The sequence below is a fragment of the Danio rerio genome, chromosome 3 (assembly GCF_049306965.1).
Source record: "Danio rerio strain Tuebingen ecotype United States chromosome 3, GRCz12tu, whole genome shotgun sequence".
Classification (NCBI taxonomy): Eukaryota; Metazoa; Chordata; class Actinopteri; order Cypriniformes; family Danionidae; genus Danio; species Danio rerio.
Window position 1 is genome coordinate 2,379,986 of NC_133178.1, and position 15,418 is coordinate 2,395,403.

The following is a 15,418-nucleotide window of genomic DNA, read 5'->3' on the forward strand; positions in this document are numbered from 1 at the left end:
GTCAAACAAGCCAATGCCCAGGTCCCTACGATGTTCTGATGTAGAGATGTTGCTATTTTTAAATGGTTGCTAGGTTATACTGTTTTATTGCTATGGGGACATTTGACAGGTTAGTGATGATACATCAAAGCTTCTTGGCAATATGAGTAATCTAAATCAACCCCGATGTTTCTATGACAGTCTTTATGAGTGTCAAAAACTGGACCTGAACATTATGTGTTCCTGGTGTTGGGTTGCGGCTGGAAGGGCATTTGCTGTGTAAAACAAATGCTGGATAAGTTGGCGGTTCATTCTGTTGTGGCGACCCCTGATTAATAAAGGGACTAAGGGAAAAAACATTAAGTAAAATGTTTCCGTATTTTTTTGAAAATACAATGCTTAATAAGTGTGAAAGTGATACATGCAAAAATGGCTTGCCATATCAGTAAAAAATATGGAGTTTAAGTCAAAAACGGCTTGCCATATTTTGAGAAAAATAATGCTTAAAAATAATTTATTGGAAAACTATAAGTCTGATGAACCTTAAAGATATAGCAACAAAACCTAACGCATCTAAATACAGCTTTTGGCCAAATTTGGGGCTTGTATAATTTTTTTATATGCTCGGATTATAAAAATTTAATATTTAACATTTTTTATTAAAAAAAAACAATAAGTCTTACAGGCATGAGGAGGTATAGCAACAATCTTGAATGTAGAAAGCACTTTTTGACCACATTTGGGCCTTGTGGCATGAACGACCTAGGAGGAGATACGTTTGTTTTCAAGAAGAGTAGTATAACAGTATGTTGGCTTTCTCAAGCCAACATAAAAATATAATTATTAAGTTTAATTATTATTTGTATTTTTTATGATTTTTAAACGTTTTAATTAAACAAAGTTAAAATAAATAATATGTCAAAAATAAGAAAACCTTTTTTACCCAGAAGGCCATAGAGCTGTGAATTCGCTTCTGTTTGGCAAGCCCGCCAATACAGGTATATGCCTGCTTATCATGCTGCTAATGCAATGGATCGGTTTCTGGGACCCCCCACTCCCCCCTCCCCCCGAATCAAAGCCTTCAAGTTCAGGGCTTAAACCCAAAAGACGACAATATGATGATGAGTATCAGCGTTCGTGTGTGCGTGCGTGTTTGGGAGGAGGGGGGCGCCAATGGATAAGTTGTGTCAAAAGGGAGGCCCACTGTCTTAGACTTTGAAAAACCCTGAACTACATGATACATTTCCCACTGCTGTTGCTTGAAGGTGCTCTTGTACTGTTTATTACAGACTCCTACATTTAAATCTGGTAAATAAAGTACACACAAACTAATCACTTTTGTTTCAAGCAGCTTTACAGAAGGTGTACATTACAGCATTACAATCAAAATCTAAAAAGTGCAGGTAGTTAGTTAGTTAGTTAGTTAGTTAGTTAGTTAGTTAGTTAGTTAGTTTATAGAGCAAATGTTTTACAACACAACGTTGCCCAAAGTGCTGAACACAATCAATATTAAATAAAATAAAACCTACAGTACATACATAACAATTAAAACATAAGGCAACGGCAACGGCAACTCGTCAACATTAAAAAGACTCAGATGCTAAAGAACAAAGATGGATTTTCAGGCGCTTTTTAAAAACAGATGGCCCGTTCCAGAGTTTTGGGGGCGATAACAGCAAAAGCCCGATCCCCACTTCACTCACACCGGGACCTTGGTCCCAAAAGAATAAACTAATCAGAAGACCTTAGTGACCTACCAGGATTATACACATGTAGGAGGTCTGATAAGTTTATTAGTTACTAATAACTTTAACTAATTAACTAATAGCTTAAACTTATTATATATATATAAACATAGATGACCTGCAGTTATAAGTGTGTATGTGATGCATTGTGTATATGCTTTACTAAACAGATAGGTCTTTAATTTAGTTTTGATTTGATTTGAGTGTGTCTGAGCCTCGGACGTTATGAGGAAGGCTATTCCAGAGTGTAGGAGCCATAAATGAGAAGGCTCGACCTCCTTTAGTGGACTTTGCTATTCTAGGTACTACCAGAAGCCCTGAGTTTTGAGATCTTAAAGAGCGAGTTGGATTGTAGCGAGACAGAAGGTTGCTTAGATAAACAGGAGCCAGATTATTTAAAGCTTTATAGGTGAGAAGCAATATTTTATAAACGCAACGACGTGTAGCGCAAGCTCTGTGATTGGTCGGCTTGGTAGTGGGATCGAGAGCCACGTGAGCCCGATGGAGCGATTGTTTACAAGTGTGGAGTCCCGTGAAGGAGCTCCGGATGGAAAGTTTTGTTCTGTGTTTACCTCATGGTTAAAGTTGTTGCACGTCCGCCGGTTCCTGCCTCATAATGAGCGAGTTTGAGCCACTTGTACATTCAGGAGGTGTTCAGGAAAAGCAAAACACCAGCGAAGAAACTCAACACAGAGGAACATAAACACCTCACTGCACACTAGAGTTTCAGAAGTGTAATTGCAGAGCAACAGAAACAGCGCTGAAGTATGAATGTACAGCTATGCACGTTGCATGCGTCGTGGGTCACGCCGATCACTTGACGCTGTATAAGTATAAACCAGGCTTAAGGAGGATAAAATTGGGGTGATATGGTCCTATTTTCTAGACCTGGGTTTCTTTGTATGTGGGTTACTCAGTTAGCGGGATTTGGTTATTGGTGATTTGCAGACACCTTTACCAATATCAAAATGCTTTTTTTTTGATGCACAATTAATTTAAGGAGTCAGTTATTCCTTAAACTGATTAAGAAACTTGAATAGGCCTAGACTACTATAATAAAGAAAATTCGCTCTAATTGTAGAACTAAATAAATTGCTAAATACTCTTGACACATGAAAGTGTAACGCCTGCATCCCACAACAACCATGTAAAGTTTGTTGATTAATATTCAATTATCCATGCAAGCAAATTGCATCAAACTCATAGTAAACGTTTTTTTTAAATGACGCGCAATATTAATCAGATGATGTCATTACATTGCGTGTCATATTTAACAAACCGTCTACTATGATGTAATTTTGCTCACATGGATAATTGAATATTAATCAGATGATGTCATTACGCTGCTGTGCCATCAGCCAATCGTTGCATTGCTGATCATGATTTCGAGGATCGATAAATCTGTCGCTTTACAACACATGCATCGATCTCAGATCAGTTCATCCAGACATTCTAATCTGATTCGCGAACTTGTTTAAAAAACCAAATTAGCGAGAGATCAGTTATCAAGATTAAAAGATCCAGGATCTGCCAAATCATTTAAGATCAGTTAAGAGAGGTACGAAAAACGGACCCCTGGTAAGAACTCTGGCAGCTGCATTTTGTACTAGCTGAAGTTTGTTAATAGGGGATGCTGGGCAGCCAGCAAACAGAGCATTACAGTAATCCAGCCTAGAGGTCATAAAAGCATGGACTAGCTTTTCTGCATCAGAGATGGTTAGCATACTTCGTAACTTAGCAATATTTCTCATCTTATTTTGTGTTTCAGATGCTGCCAGGCTTTGAGAACCTGTTGTTTGCTCACTCCAGCTGGTACACTTACGCTGCCACCATGCGCATCTACAAACACTGGGACTTCAGACTGACTGAGCCGCACACCGCCACCGGCAAACTCTCCTTCAGCAGCTACCCCGGTACACACATGCGCACACGGCTTTATTTTATTTTGTTTTATTTTGTTTACACACATTCTGCTTTTTTTATTTTCAGTGGCTACCCCAGTACACAGTTTTTTTTTTGTTTAATTTAGTTTTTTACTTTTATTTTTAGCCTCCATGAACACAATCTGTTTCATTTATTTATTTATTTATTGTTTTTCAGCTGGTACACGTTTATTTATTTGTTTTTTATTTTGTGTATTTTTTATTTATATTTGATTTTAAATTTTTTATATATATATATATATATATATATATATATGTGTGTGTGTGTGTGTGTGTATTTATATGTATATATATATGTATATGTAAATAAAATAAAATAAAATAAAATAAAATAAAATTTATTCAGCTAAACTTTAAATAAATGAATTATTATGTAGCAAAATGTATTCCTCGGTGTATTAATACCAATAGTATTTTATTTAATTTATACAGCATGCTGGTTCTAGTGTCCAGCTCTTTTATTGAGACAAAGATAAAACCAAAATCTAGTTATTTTTTTTTCTGGCTGTTCGTTTTAGAGCACAGAAGTTTATTAACTTTATTAGGTCATTATTTCATTATATTCATTATTTTTTTATTGTTGTTTTAAATGTAGAACGTTTTTTTTTACTATTTTATAAATGGTATATAACATAGTTCATTATTATTATTATTAATATTATTTTCTTTCCAAAAGTAGTATATAAATTTATATATGTGTGTGTGTGTGTGTGTGTGTGTGTGTGTGTGTGTGTGTGTGTGTGTGTGTGTGTGTGTGTGGATATATATATATATATATATTATATAGGTGTTTATTTAAAGCACTCTTTGTAAATAGTTGTAAATTGTATAATACAATTTTGATTGCTGTTATTCCGTTTTTAAACGGTAGAGGGCAGTGTGTATATAGTGTAGTCTGTGCGTGCGTTTGTGATTATTATATATTCTGTGTGTGTGTGTGTGTGTGTGTGTGTGTGTGTGTGTGTGTGTGTGTGTGTGTGTGTGTGTGTGTGTGTGTGTGTGTGTATAACACTCTGTATGTGTGGTCAGTGTGTACTGTGCAGTGTGTGTGTTTGTGTATAATATACACTGCAAAAACTGATTTTCTTACTTTGAGTTTTTGTCTTGTTTCTAGTCCAAATATCTAAAAATTCCTAACTAAAGAAGCTTTTTCTAGACAAGCAAAAAAGATTGTCTCGTTTTTAGAAATAACAGACCAAAATTAAGTGAGTTTTTCCATTTAAACAAGCAAAATAATCTGCCAATAGGGTAAGCAAAATAATCTTATGTCAGAAGGAAAAAACATTTCACTTACCCCATTGGCAGATTATTTTGCTTGTTAAGGAAAAACGCACTTCATTTTGACTCGTTATTTCTTAAAACAAGACAATGTTTTTTACTGGTCTATAAGATGCTGCTTGAATTAAGAATTTGTAGATATTTGGACTAGAAACAAAACAAAAACACAAGTAAGAAAATAATTTTTTGCAGTGTGTGTGTGTAATGTGTTCATTTACAGTTTTCTGTGTGTGTTCAGTGTGTCTAATATGCTGAATGTGTTTTGTTTCAGGGTTTCTGGTGTCTCTGGATGACTTCTACCTGCTGGGCAGTGGGTTAATGATGACCCAGACCACTAATAACGTCTTTAACATGTCTCTGTTCTCCTCCGTCACTCCTGCCAGTCTGTTCGCATGGCAGCGGGTTCGACTGGCTAACACTCTGGCCAGAACTGGAGCTCAGTGGGCAAACACCTTTTCCAGATACAACTCTGGTTAGAAACACACACACACACACACACACACACACACACACACACACACACACACACACACACACACACACACACACACACACACACACACACACACACACACTCTTGCACTTCACACACTCACCAGAGCATAATTATAACACATGCAGAATTGTATGATTAATGGAGTAATGCATCATTAAAGATCATCATTAAAATAATAATAATTCATATGTAATGTAGAGTTTCAAATATAAAAAATTTTATAAAATAAATAAATTATATAAATATTTTCTATGTTTTTGAAAAGCGTTATTACATATTACTTTATTGGTACATCGATGTATAAAATTAAATCACTTTAAAAAAATCTAATTGTACATGAATATAAAATGGTACATATATTAGGATTATAACATGACAATAAATAAAATATCACCAGATTTTATATAAAATAAAATGCATTTTAAAAAGTATATATAATATGCATGTAAATATATGCAAGTTGTACAATTTCATAAATAAAACACCTGTGTAAAAATGCTTTCAAATCTCTTGAAAGGTTTATAAACGCATGCAGATGGTCAGCTTTTGCTCCATTGTGGTATTAATCTACATTGCAGATCCTGAGATGTGATTGTTGTGGATACACTGATTGTTATATTGATGGTAAACTGATGTATATGGTGTAGTGTGTGTTGCTTTGAGCCTGTAACTCTATCTCTGGGTCAGGCTGGTCAGTTGTGTGTGCGTCTTTGTTGTTGTTTTGTATATGTGTGTGACTGTGTGCTCTCTGTCTCTGGGTCAGGCACCTATAATAACCAGTACATGATCGTAGACTCCAGTAAGGTGAATCTGGGGGTCAGTGTGGATGACGGAGCTCTGACTGTGGTGGAGCAGATCCCGGGACTGGTGGAGTTCTCAGACCAGACGCAGACACTGCGCAGAGGTCAGAACACACACACACACACACACACACACACACACACACACACACACACATACACACATACATACATACATACATACATACACACACACACATTTGATTCATTTTATTTGGAATGACTAATACTATTAAAACAACACAGCATCCAAATAATCGTAAGGAGCCCATAATGTTTCACAATACAAGCAGCATGCAACCATTGATGATCTTTTGCATAGCACTATTAGACACTCAATCCATTCTGCGTGCAGTATTAAGTAAATGGATTAAGGATAGAGATGGCATCGTCTTCTCCACACATGAAGACTGCCTATTATTGCAGATACAGAACAATACTTTGCAATTTGTTTAGAGTTAAAAGCTAGTAGACACACACACACACACACACACACACACACTCACTTACTCACTACTCTCAAGCTTGCACAGACTGTAAGTAGATCAGATGTTTTTCGAAAGCTGAGGTAAATTAACCAGTGTTGTTCTTATAGTGCTATATAAGTCAGGCAAATAATATTGAAGCTACTGTCCGTTTGACAGGGAATTTGATGTTTGCTTGGAAAGTGGGGACTCTGTAGAGCAGCGGTTCCCAAACTTTTCAGCAGGCGACCCCCAAAAAAACAATGCCAGTGACTCCCACAATATCCTGTGAGGTGGTTATAAATACAGAAACCTTGCATGCAAGGGCGCACACACACCAATAGACCCAAGTCTCTTCTTTGTTTAATTTTTTTAATGCATGTCAGTGCTGTAAATGTGCCAGAAAGTTTAACCTGGTGTTATAAAGTCAATCTGCTCCATCTGACGCTTTTGCTGTGTCTTTAATATAATGTAATTACCCCAGGGGGGGGCAATCCAATACAACTAGTAACTGTAAGCTACTGTAGTAACTTTTTAGTATGTAGTAACTATAAACGACTATTTTTTTTCTCTTCAGTAGGTTATGGATAAAATATGTCAATTCTTATGGTTTAATAAAAATAAATAGAGTTTTGGAAATCACCAGGCGAACCCCACTTTGAGAACCACTGCTGTACAGAATAGGTCTCACAGCTGATCAACTAATTAAGGTGTTCAAGACTACTGTTACAGTTTGGGCTCGGCTTTTAACCGCTACGCCAACCAGCGATTGGTGGCGCAAACCCAGCATCAGCGGCCAACGTCATCAGCACGAAATGCGGATCCTCCAATGCCGTTCGTAGCTGTAACACATGCATGAAACGACACACCCACATGCAAACGAACGCACACACTTATCCAAAATACGTTCTGCAAGCGAACGTTACAACTACTAAAGACTATTGAGCAGGTGTGAGCTGGAGGTGGTTGGAGCTGTAGAGAATACATTTTTTGATATGTGATTATGATATTTTAAATAATGTTATAAGCAACATATGTTTTAAATGATCTCAGCCATTAGAAACAATCAATGCAGCTTCAGAAAAGCAATATTTGACTGTTCCATAAATAAATAAGACGTCTTACAACAAGTAAACAACAAACAAGTAATGATGAAATAAATATCATTACTGTACTGTACGGTAAAATACCAGACATTAGATTACAGAAATTTACTGTAAAATAACGGATAATAAATTACAGAAATTTACTGTAAAATAACGGATAATAAATTACAGAAATTTACTGTAAAATAACGGATAATAAATTACAGAAATTTACTGTAAAAATAATGGACATTAAATTACAGAAATTTACTGTAAAATAACGGATAATAAATTACAGAAATTTACTGTAAAATAACGGATAATAAATTACAGAAATTTACTGTAAAAATAATGGACATTAAATTACAGAAATTTACTGTAAAATAACGGATAATAAATTACAGAAATTTACTGTAAAAATAATGGACATTAAATTAAAGAAATTTACTGTAAAATAATGGACATTAAATTACAGAAATTTACTGTAAAATAACGGATAATAAATTACAGAAATTTACTGTAAAAATAATGGACATTAAATTACAGAAATTTACTGTAAAATAACGGATAATAAATTACAGAAATTTACTGTAAAATAACGGATAATAAATTACAGAAATTTACTGTAAAAATAATGGACATTAAATTACAGAAATTTACTGTAAAATAACGGATAATAAATTACAGAAATTTACTGTAAAAATAATGGACATTAAATTAAAGAAATTTACTGTAAAATAACGGATAATAAATTACAGAAATTTACTGTAAAAATAATGGACATTAAATTAAAGAAATTTACTGTAAAATAATGGACATTAAATTACAGAAATTTACTGTAAAATAACGGATAATAAATTACAGAAATTTACTGTAAAAATAATGGACATTAAATTACAGAAATTTACTGTAAAATAATGGACATTAAATAACTAAAATTTACTGTAAAATACCAGATATTAAATTACAATTTACTGTAAAAATAACAGACATTAAATCACAGAAATGTACCGTAAAATAACAGACATTAAATTAATTAATTATTAATATGATTATGATATTTTAAATAATGTTATAAGGAACATATGTTTTAAAGGATCTCAGCCATTAGAAACAATCAATACAGCTTCAGAAAAGCAATATTTGACTGTTCCATAAATAAATAAGACGTCTTACAACAAGTAAACAACAAACAAGTAATGATGAAATAAATATCATTACTGTACTGTACGGTAAAATACCAGACATTAAATTACAGAAATTTACTGTAAAATAACGGATAATAAATTACAGAAATTTACTGTAAAATAACGGATAATAAATTACAGAAATTTACTGTAAAATAACGGATAATAAATTACAGAAATTTACTGTAAAAATAATGGACATTAAATTACAGAAATTTACTGTAAAATAATGGACATTAAATTACAGAAATTTACTGTAAAATAATGGACATTAAATAACTAAAATTTACTGTAAAATACCAGATATTAAATTACAGAAATTTACTGTAAAAATAACAGACATTAAATCACAGAAATGTACCGTAAAATAACAGACATTAAATTAATTAATTATTAATATGATTATGATATTTTAAATAATGTTATAATTAACATATGTTTTAAATGATCTCAGCCATTAGAAACAATCAATACAGCTTCAGAAAAGCAATATTTGGCTGTTCCATAAATAAATAAGACGTCTAACAACAAGTAAACAACAAACAAGTAATGATGAAATAAATATCATTACTGATTTGCTCCACTGGTACAGATTTATCGATCTGAAAACATAAAGAACAATCAAGAAAACAAGAATGGAGTTACTTCAGTCAGGGTCAGTTCAGTTTCTAAACCTGTTTGGACGTGTGATTCTACGGCCCCGTTTCCACTGCCATTAGATGATGTTGCACTAAAAATCAAAATAAAATAGTCATACAAAATAAAACTTGCGTGTACCGTTGGAATAGTATAACAGAAAATGCTAGCAGTTTTAAAAAGTTGACTCTTTCCAAACCGCGGCAAACCTTGAAAGCGGTTATCATCCCATGCCTAGTTTGCAGCATAGATATATACACTAGATATCGTATAGGGACCCTGAGCATGCGTCAATAGCGCCGCCACATTGGTACAGTGCTCCCAGGACAAATGTCATTCAACCGCACTAGTCAAGACAGTGTTATTACGTGAAGATGCGGGACTTTAGCGCTGTCTACGGGTGTAGTAACGAGCAAACAAAGAAAACAAAGCACAAAGGCAGAACATTTCATAGGTAATATTAAGTTTTTTTCTGTTTTTGTGTGTTCTGAACTTTTATGCTAATCAGGTCACGTTATTGATGATAACAGTCACTTACTGCCTTCACCATACGGCAAAGCAGCTCCAACTCGCACAAAACACTCTATGCTAGCTTATGCTAGTTTTGTTGAATAAAATCAGCAAACAATGCTAAAGAAATATGACAACGAGATGCTGCGCTGCCAGAAACTTGTATTATTGTCGCCTAACGTTAGTGAAAGAGTCGTTCGGGGGATTCATTCACAAACGAATCGCTCCCTCCGTCAGTATGAGAAATGAAAGCAGGAGGAGCTGTGTTTCAGGACATGATTAGATCAGATTTAACAGGGAGGGTGAATAGTACATTTCTGTACACACAAGCACAAGCTTTTTGTCAGGAATGCCCGTGCGGTCACTGATCCATCAATGTAGAAAAGTGATGTAAAATTATAATTTTCGTAATTAGAAAAAAAAAATTACATACTAACATTCAGGAAAACTCCCGATCATAGATATATGTGTATATGTGTATATCTCTGGCTTTGCATGGCCACAGTCCTCCACTTTACCTTGGTCCCGCATTCATTTCAAAGGAGCGCTACCCTGTAGCAAGATGGCGGCGCTATTGACACATTCCGTCCAATAGACAACCATAGGCCAGGCGACATCTAGTGTATATTTCTATGAGTTTGCAGTAAGTGTGTGTGTGTCTGCAGGTTACTGGCCGTCCTATAACGTGCCGTTCCACCGGCGCATCTACGAGCTGAGCGGATATGATGAGATGTGGAGGAAGTACGGTGAGGATTTCTCCTACGATCTCTGTCCTCGAGCAAAGATCTTCCGCAGAGACCAGTCTGCAGTCACCGACATGAGCTCGCTCAAACACATCATGAGATACAATGGTACACTGCGTATATTAATTTACTTGCTGTATTTTGTATATAGTACTAGTCGATCATTTGTGCTTCTCTAGTCATGATGTTATCATACGGTGAGAGATATAGCTATGAGTGGCTGGTGTGGGAGAGAATAAACCCACTCAATCATGCAGTAATTCTCCTGTGTTTGTGTCCACAGAATATAAGAGCGATCCGTACTCTCAGGGTAATCCGTGTAAGTCCATCTGCTGCAGAAACGACTTGCTAGAACACGGGGCGAGTCCTGGAGGCTGCTATGACACCAAGGTGAACAACACATCCAATCTGTTGATCCACAGCACTAATTTTAAATATACTGTAAAATACCTGACATTAAATAACAGAAATTTACCGTAAAACACCAGACATTAAATTATAGAAATTTACAGTAAAATAACGGATTTTAGATTACAAAAGTTTACAGTAAAATATCAGACATTAAATTACAAAAATTTACAGTAAAATAACGGACATTAAATAACAGAAATTTACAGTAAAATAACGGACATTAAATTACAGAAATTTACTGTAAAATAACGGATATTAAATTACAGAGATTTACCGTAAAACACCAGACATTAAATTATAGAAATTTACAGTAAAATAACGGATTTTAGATTACAAAAGTTTACAGTAAAATACCAGACATTAAATTACAGAAATTAACTGTAAAATAACGGACATTAAATTACAGAAATTAACTGTAAAATAACAGATTTTAAATTACAGAAATTTACCGTAAAATACCAGACATTAAATTACAGAATTTTTCTGTAAAATATCAGACATTAAATTACAGAAATTTACCATAAAATAACGGATATTACATTACAGAAATTTACCATAAAATAATGGACATTAAATTACAGAAATGTACCGTAAAATACTGGATAATAAATTACAGAAATTTATCGTAAAATAATGGACATTTAATTACAGAAATTTACTGTAAAATACTGGAAATTAAATCACAGAAATTTACTGTAAAAATAACGGACATTAAATTACAGAAATTTTCCGTAAAATAATGGACGATAAATCACAGAAATTTACTGTAAAAATAGCGGACATTAAATCACAGAAATTTACCATAAAATAACGGATATTAAATTACAGACATTTACTGTAAAAAACCGGACATTAAATTACAGAAATTTACTGTAAAATACCTGACATTAAATAACTAAAATTTACTGTAAAATACCGGACATTAAATAACTGAAATTTACTGTAAAATACCGGATATTAAATTACAGAAATTTACCGTAAAATGCCAGACATTAAATTACAGAATTTTTCTGTAAAATATCAGACATTAAATTACAGAAATTTACTGTAAAATAACGGATATTAAATTACAGAAATTTACCGTAAAATACTGGATATTAAATTACAGAAATTTACCGTAAAACAATGGACATTTAATTACAGAAATTTACTGTAAAATACTGGACATTAAATCACAGAAATTTACTGTAAAAATAACGGACATTAAATTACACAAATTTACCGTAAAATAATGGACATTTAATTACAGAAATTTACCGTAAAATACTGGACATTAATTCACAGAAATTTACCAAAAAATAACGGACATTAAATCACAGAAATTTACTGAAAAATAACGGACATTAAATTACAGAAATTTACCGTAAAAATAACGGACATTAAAACACAGAAATTTACCATAAAATAACGGATATTAAATTACAGACATTTACTGTAAAATAACGGACATTAAATTACAGAAATTTACTGTAAAATACCTGACATTAAATAACTAAAATTTACTGTAAAATAACGGACATTAAATAACTGAAATTTACTGTAATATAACGGACATTAAATAACTGAAATTTACTGTAAAATACCGGATATTAAATTACAGAAATTTACCGTAAAATACCACACATTAAATTACATCTTTCACACTTTAAAGATCTCATGAATTGTGCATTTTTTATTTGATGTTTGATGTAATCTCAATACCATGAAGAGAATGATAAAAAAAACATTCAATAAAAAATGCACATTTCAAAGCACTTCACAGGACCTTTGATTTAATATCTAAAAGCTATGAATGGAAATAAGACGTCTTGTATGAAAATGGGAAGAATGACCAATATTGCAATTCTAGTAGTTCTTTCTTGAAGAATTCTGGTGTTTTCAGTGTTAAGCGCAGTGTGAAAGTGTATTGTGTCCTCCAACAGGTGACGGATGTGCGTTTGGCTCGGAGCTTCATGGCAGAGGCGATCAATGGTCCGACCACAGCGGGAGGAGACCTGCCAGCGTTCAGCTGGACGGACTTTAACAGCACCACACACACCGGCCTTCCGGAGCGGTACAATTTCAGCTTCGTCCACATGAAGCCACAACTCTTCCAGCCCTGAAAAACCTGACTCCAGATCAGTCTCACTGAGAAACATGCAGAAACTCCATATATGAGGAGCTCGGTTTTACTTTCTGACTGATGAATGTAGACTGTAGATCAGCGTCCACTGTGCAGTCATTACTCTAAAAGACCATAAGAAAGTAAAACAGATAGAAATTTAATCAAGTCTGACCAAAAAATTCCAAAATGTTCAAATTATAACTTTAAAATCATCTTGGGTGATTTATTATTATTATTATTATTATTATTATTATTATTATTATTATTATTATTTGTGCACACTTTGGATTATTACTACGAAAAACCGATAAATTAAATGGTAAACCATAAATAAAATCATGACTTTGACCTGAAAATTTTAAATGATTCAAGTTACGATTTAGATGAAATAGTTAGTTGATTTTTTTTATTATAATTATTATTTAATTATAATTATTAATTATTATTATTATTTTGTTAGTGCACACTGTACAATGTAAAAAAAATCAGTAATTTTACGGTTTATTATATTAAAAAAACATAAAATACAGAACATTAAATAACAGAAATTTACTGTAAAGTAACGGACATTAAATTACAGAAATTTACTGTAAAATACCGGACATTAAATAACAGAAATTTACTTTAAAATAACGGACATTAAATAACAGAAATTTACTGTAAAGTAACGGACTTTAAATTACAGAAATTTACTGTAAAATACCGGACATTAAATAACAGAAATTTACTTTAAAATAACGGACATTAAATAACAGAAATTTACTGTAAAGTAACGGACTTTAAATTACAGAAATTTACTGTAAAATACCGGACATTAAATAACAGAAATTTACTTTAAAATAATGGACATTAAATAACAGAAATTTACTGTAAAATAACAGACATTTAATTACAGAAATTTACTGTAAAATACCAAACATTAAATAACAGATATTTGCTGTTAAATAACGGACATTAAATAACAGAAATTTACCGTAAAATAAAGAATATTAAATTACTGAAATTTTCTGTAAAATAACAGACATTCAATTACAGAAATTTACTGTAAAATAACTGATATTAAATTACAGAAATTTACTGTAAAATAACGGACATTAAATTACAAAAATTTACTGTAAAATAACGGACATTAAATAACAGAAATTTACTGTAAAATAACTGATATTAAATTACAGAAATTTACTGTAAAATAACGGACATTAAATTACAAAAATTTACTGTAAAATAACGGACATTAAATAACAGAAATTTACCGTAAAATAACAGATATTAAATTACAGACATTTACTGTGAAAAACCAGATATTAAATTACAGAAAATTACTGTAAAATACTGGACATTAATTTTCAGAAATATACTGTAAAATACCGGATATTACATTACAGAAATTTACTGTAAAATAGTGGACATTAAATAACCGAAACTTGCTGTAAAATACCGGACATAAAATAACTGAAATTTTCCGTAAAATAACGGATATTAAAATACAGAAATTCACTGTAAAATACCAGACATTCAATTACAGAAATTTACTGTGAAATACCGTACATTTAAATTACAGAAATTTACTGTAAAATAACGGACATTAAATAACTAAAATTTGCTGTAAAATAACGAATATTAAATTACAGAAACTTACTTGCATTCAAATTTCTGTAATTCAACCTATGTTATTTTACAGTTAATCTCTGTAATTTAATGGCCGTTATTTTACGGTTTATTTTCAGCACCCTAGCAGCTGGAAATAAACTGTAAAATTACAGGGTTTTTTTACAGTGTAGATTAATTGTATAAAAGCACATATTAAAAATGTTAAAATTTAATGGTTAAATAAAAATTATTAAAGTTACGATTTCAGTAAAAATGATCATGGTAGTTTATTATTATTATTATTATTATTATTGTTATTATTATTATTTAGTTGTTTTGTTAGTGCACACTGTAGATTTTTACAAAAATAATAACATAAAACAATTTAAATAAAATGGTCCATCATAAATAAAATCATAATTTTGACCTAAGCTATTTCAAATTATT

At 32.4% G+C, this 15,418-nt stretch overlaps 1 protein-coding gene across 2 annotated transcripts in view; it reads left to right on the forward strand.

Moving 5' to 3' along the window:
• Positions 1–15,418, forward strand: part of plbd1a (phospholipase B domain containing 1a) — a 364,744-nt gene that overhangs the window by 15,595 nt on the left and 333,731 nt on the right. Inside the window, 6 exon segments of one of the 2 annotated variants that reach the window (NM_001130791.1) lie at positions 3,493–3,637; positions 5,217–5,417; positions 6,205–6,345; positions 10,789–10,974; positions 11,150–11,256; positions 13,200–13,494. In NM_001130791.1, the coding sequence (NP_001124263.1) occupies positions 3,493–3,637; positions 5,217–5,417; positions 6,205–6,345; positions 10,789–10,974; positions 11,150–11,256; positions 13,200–13,379 (960 nt within the window). In that variant the 3' untranslated portion in view covers positions 13,380–13,494. 2 annotated transcript variants of the gene reach the window in all.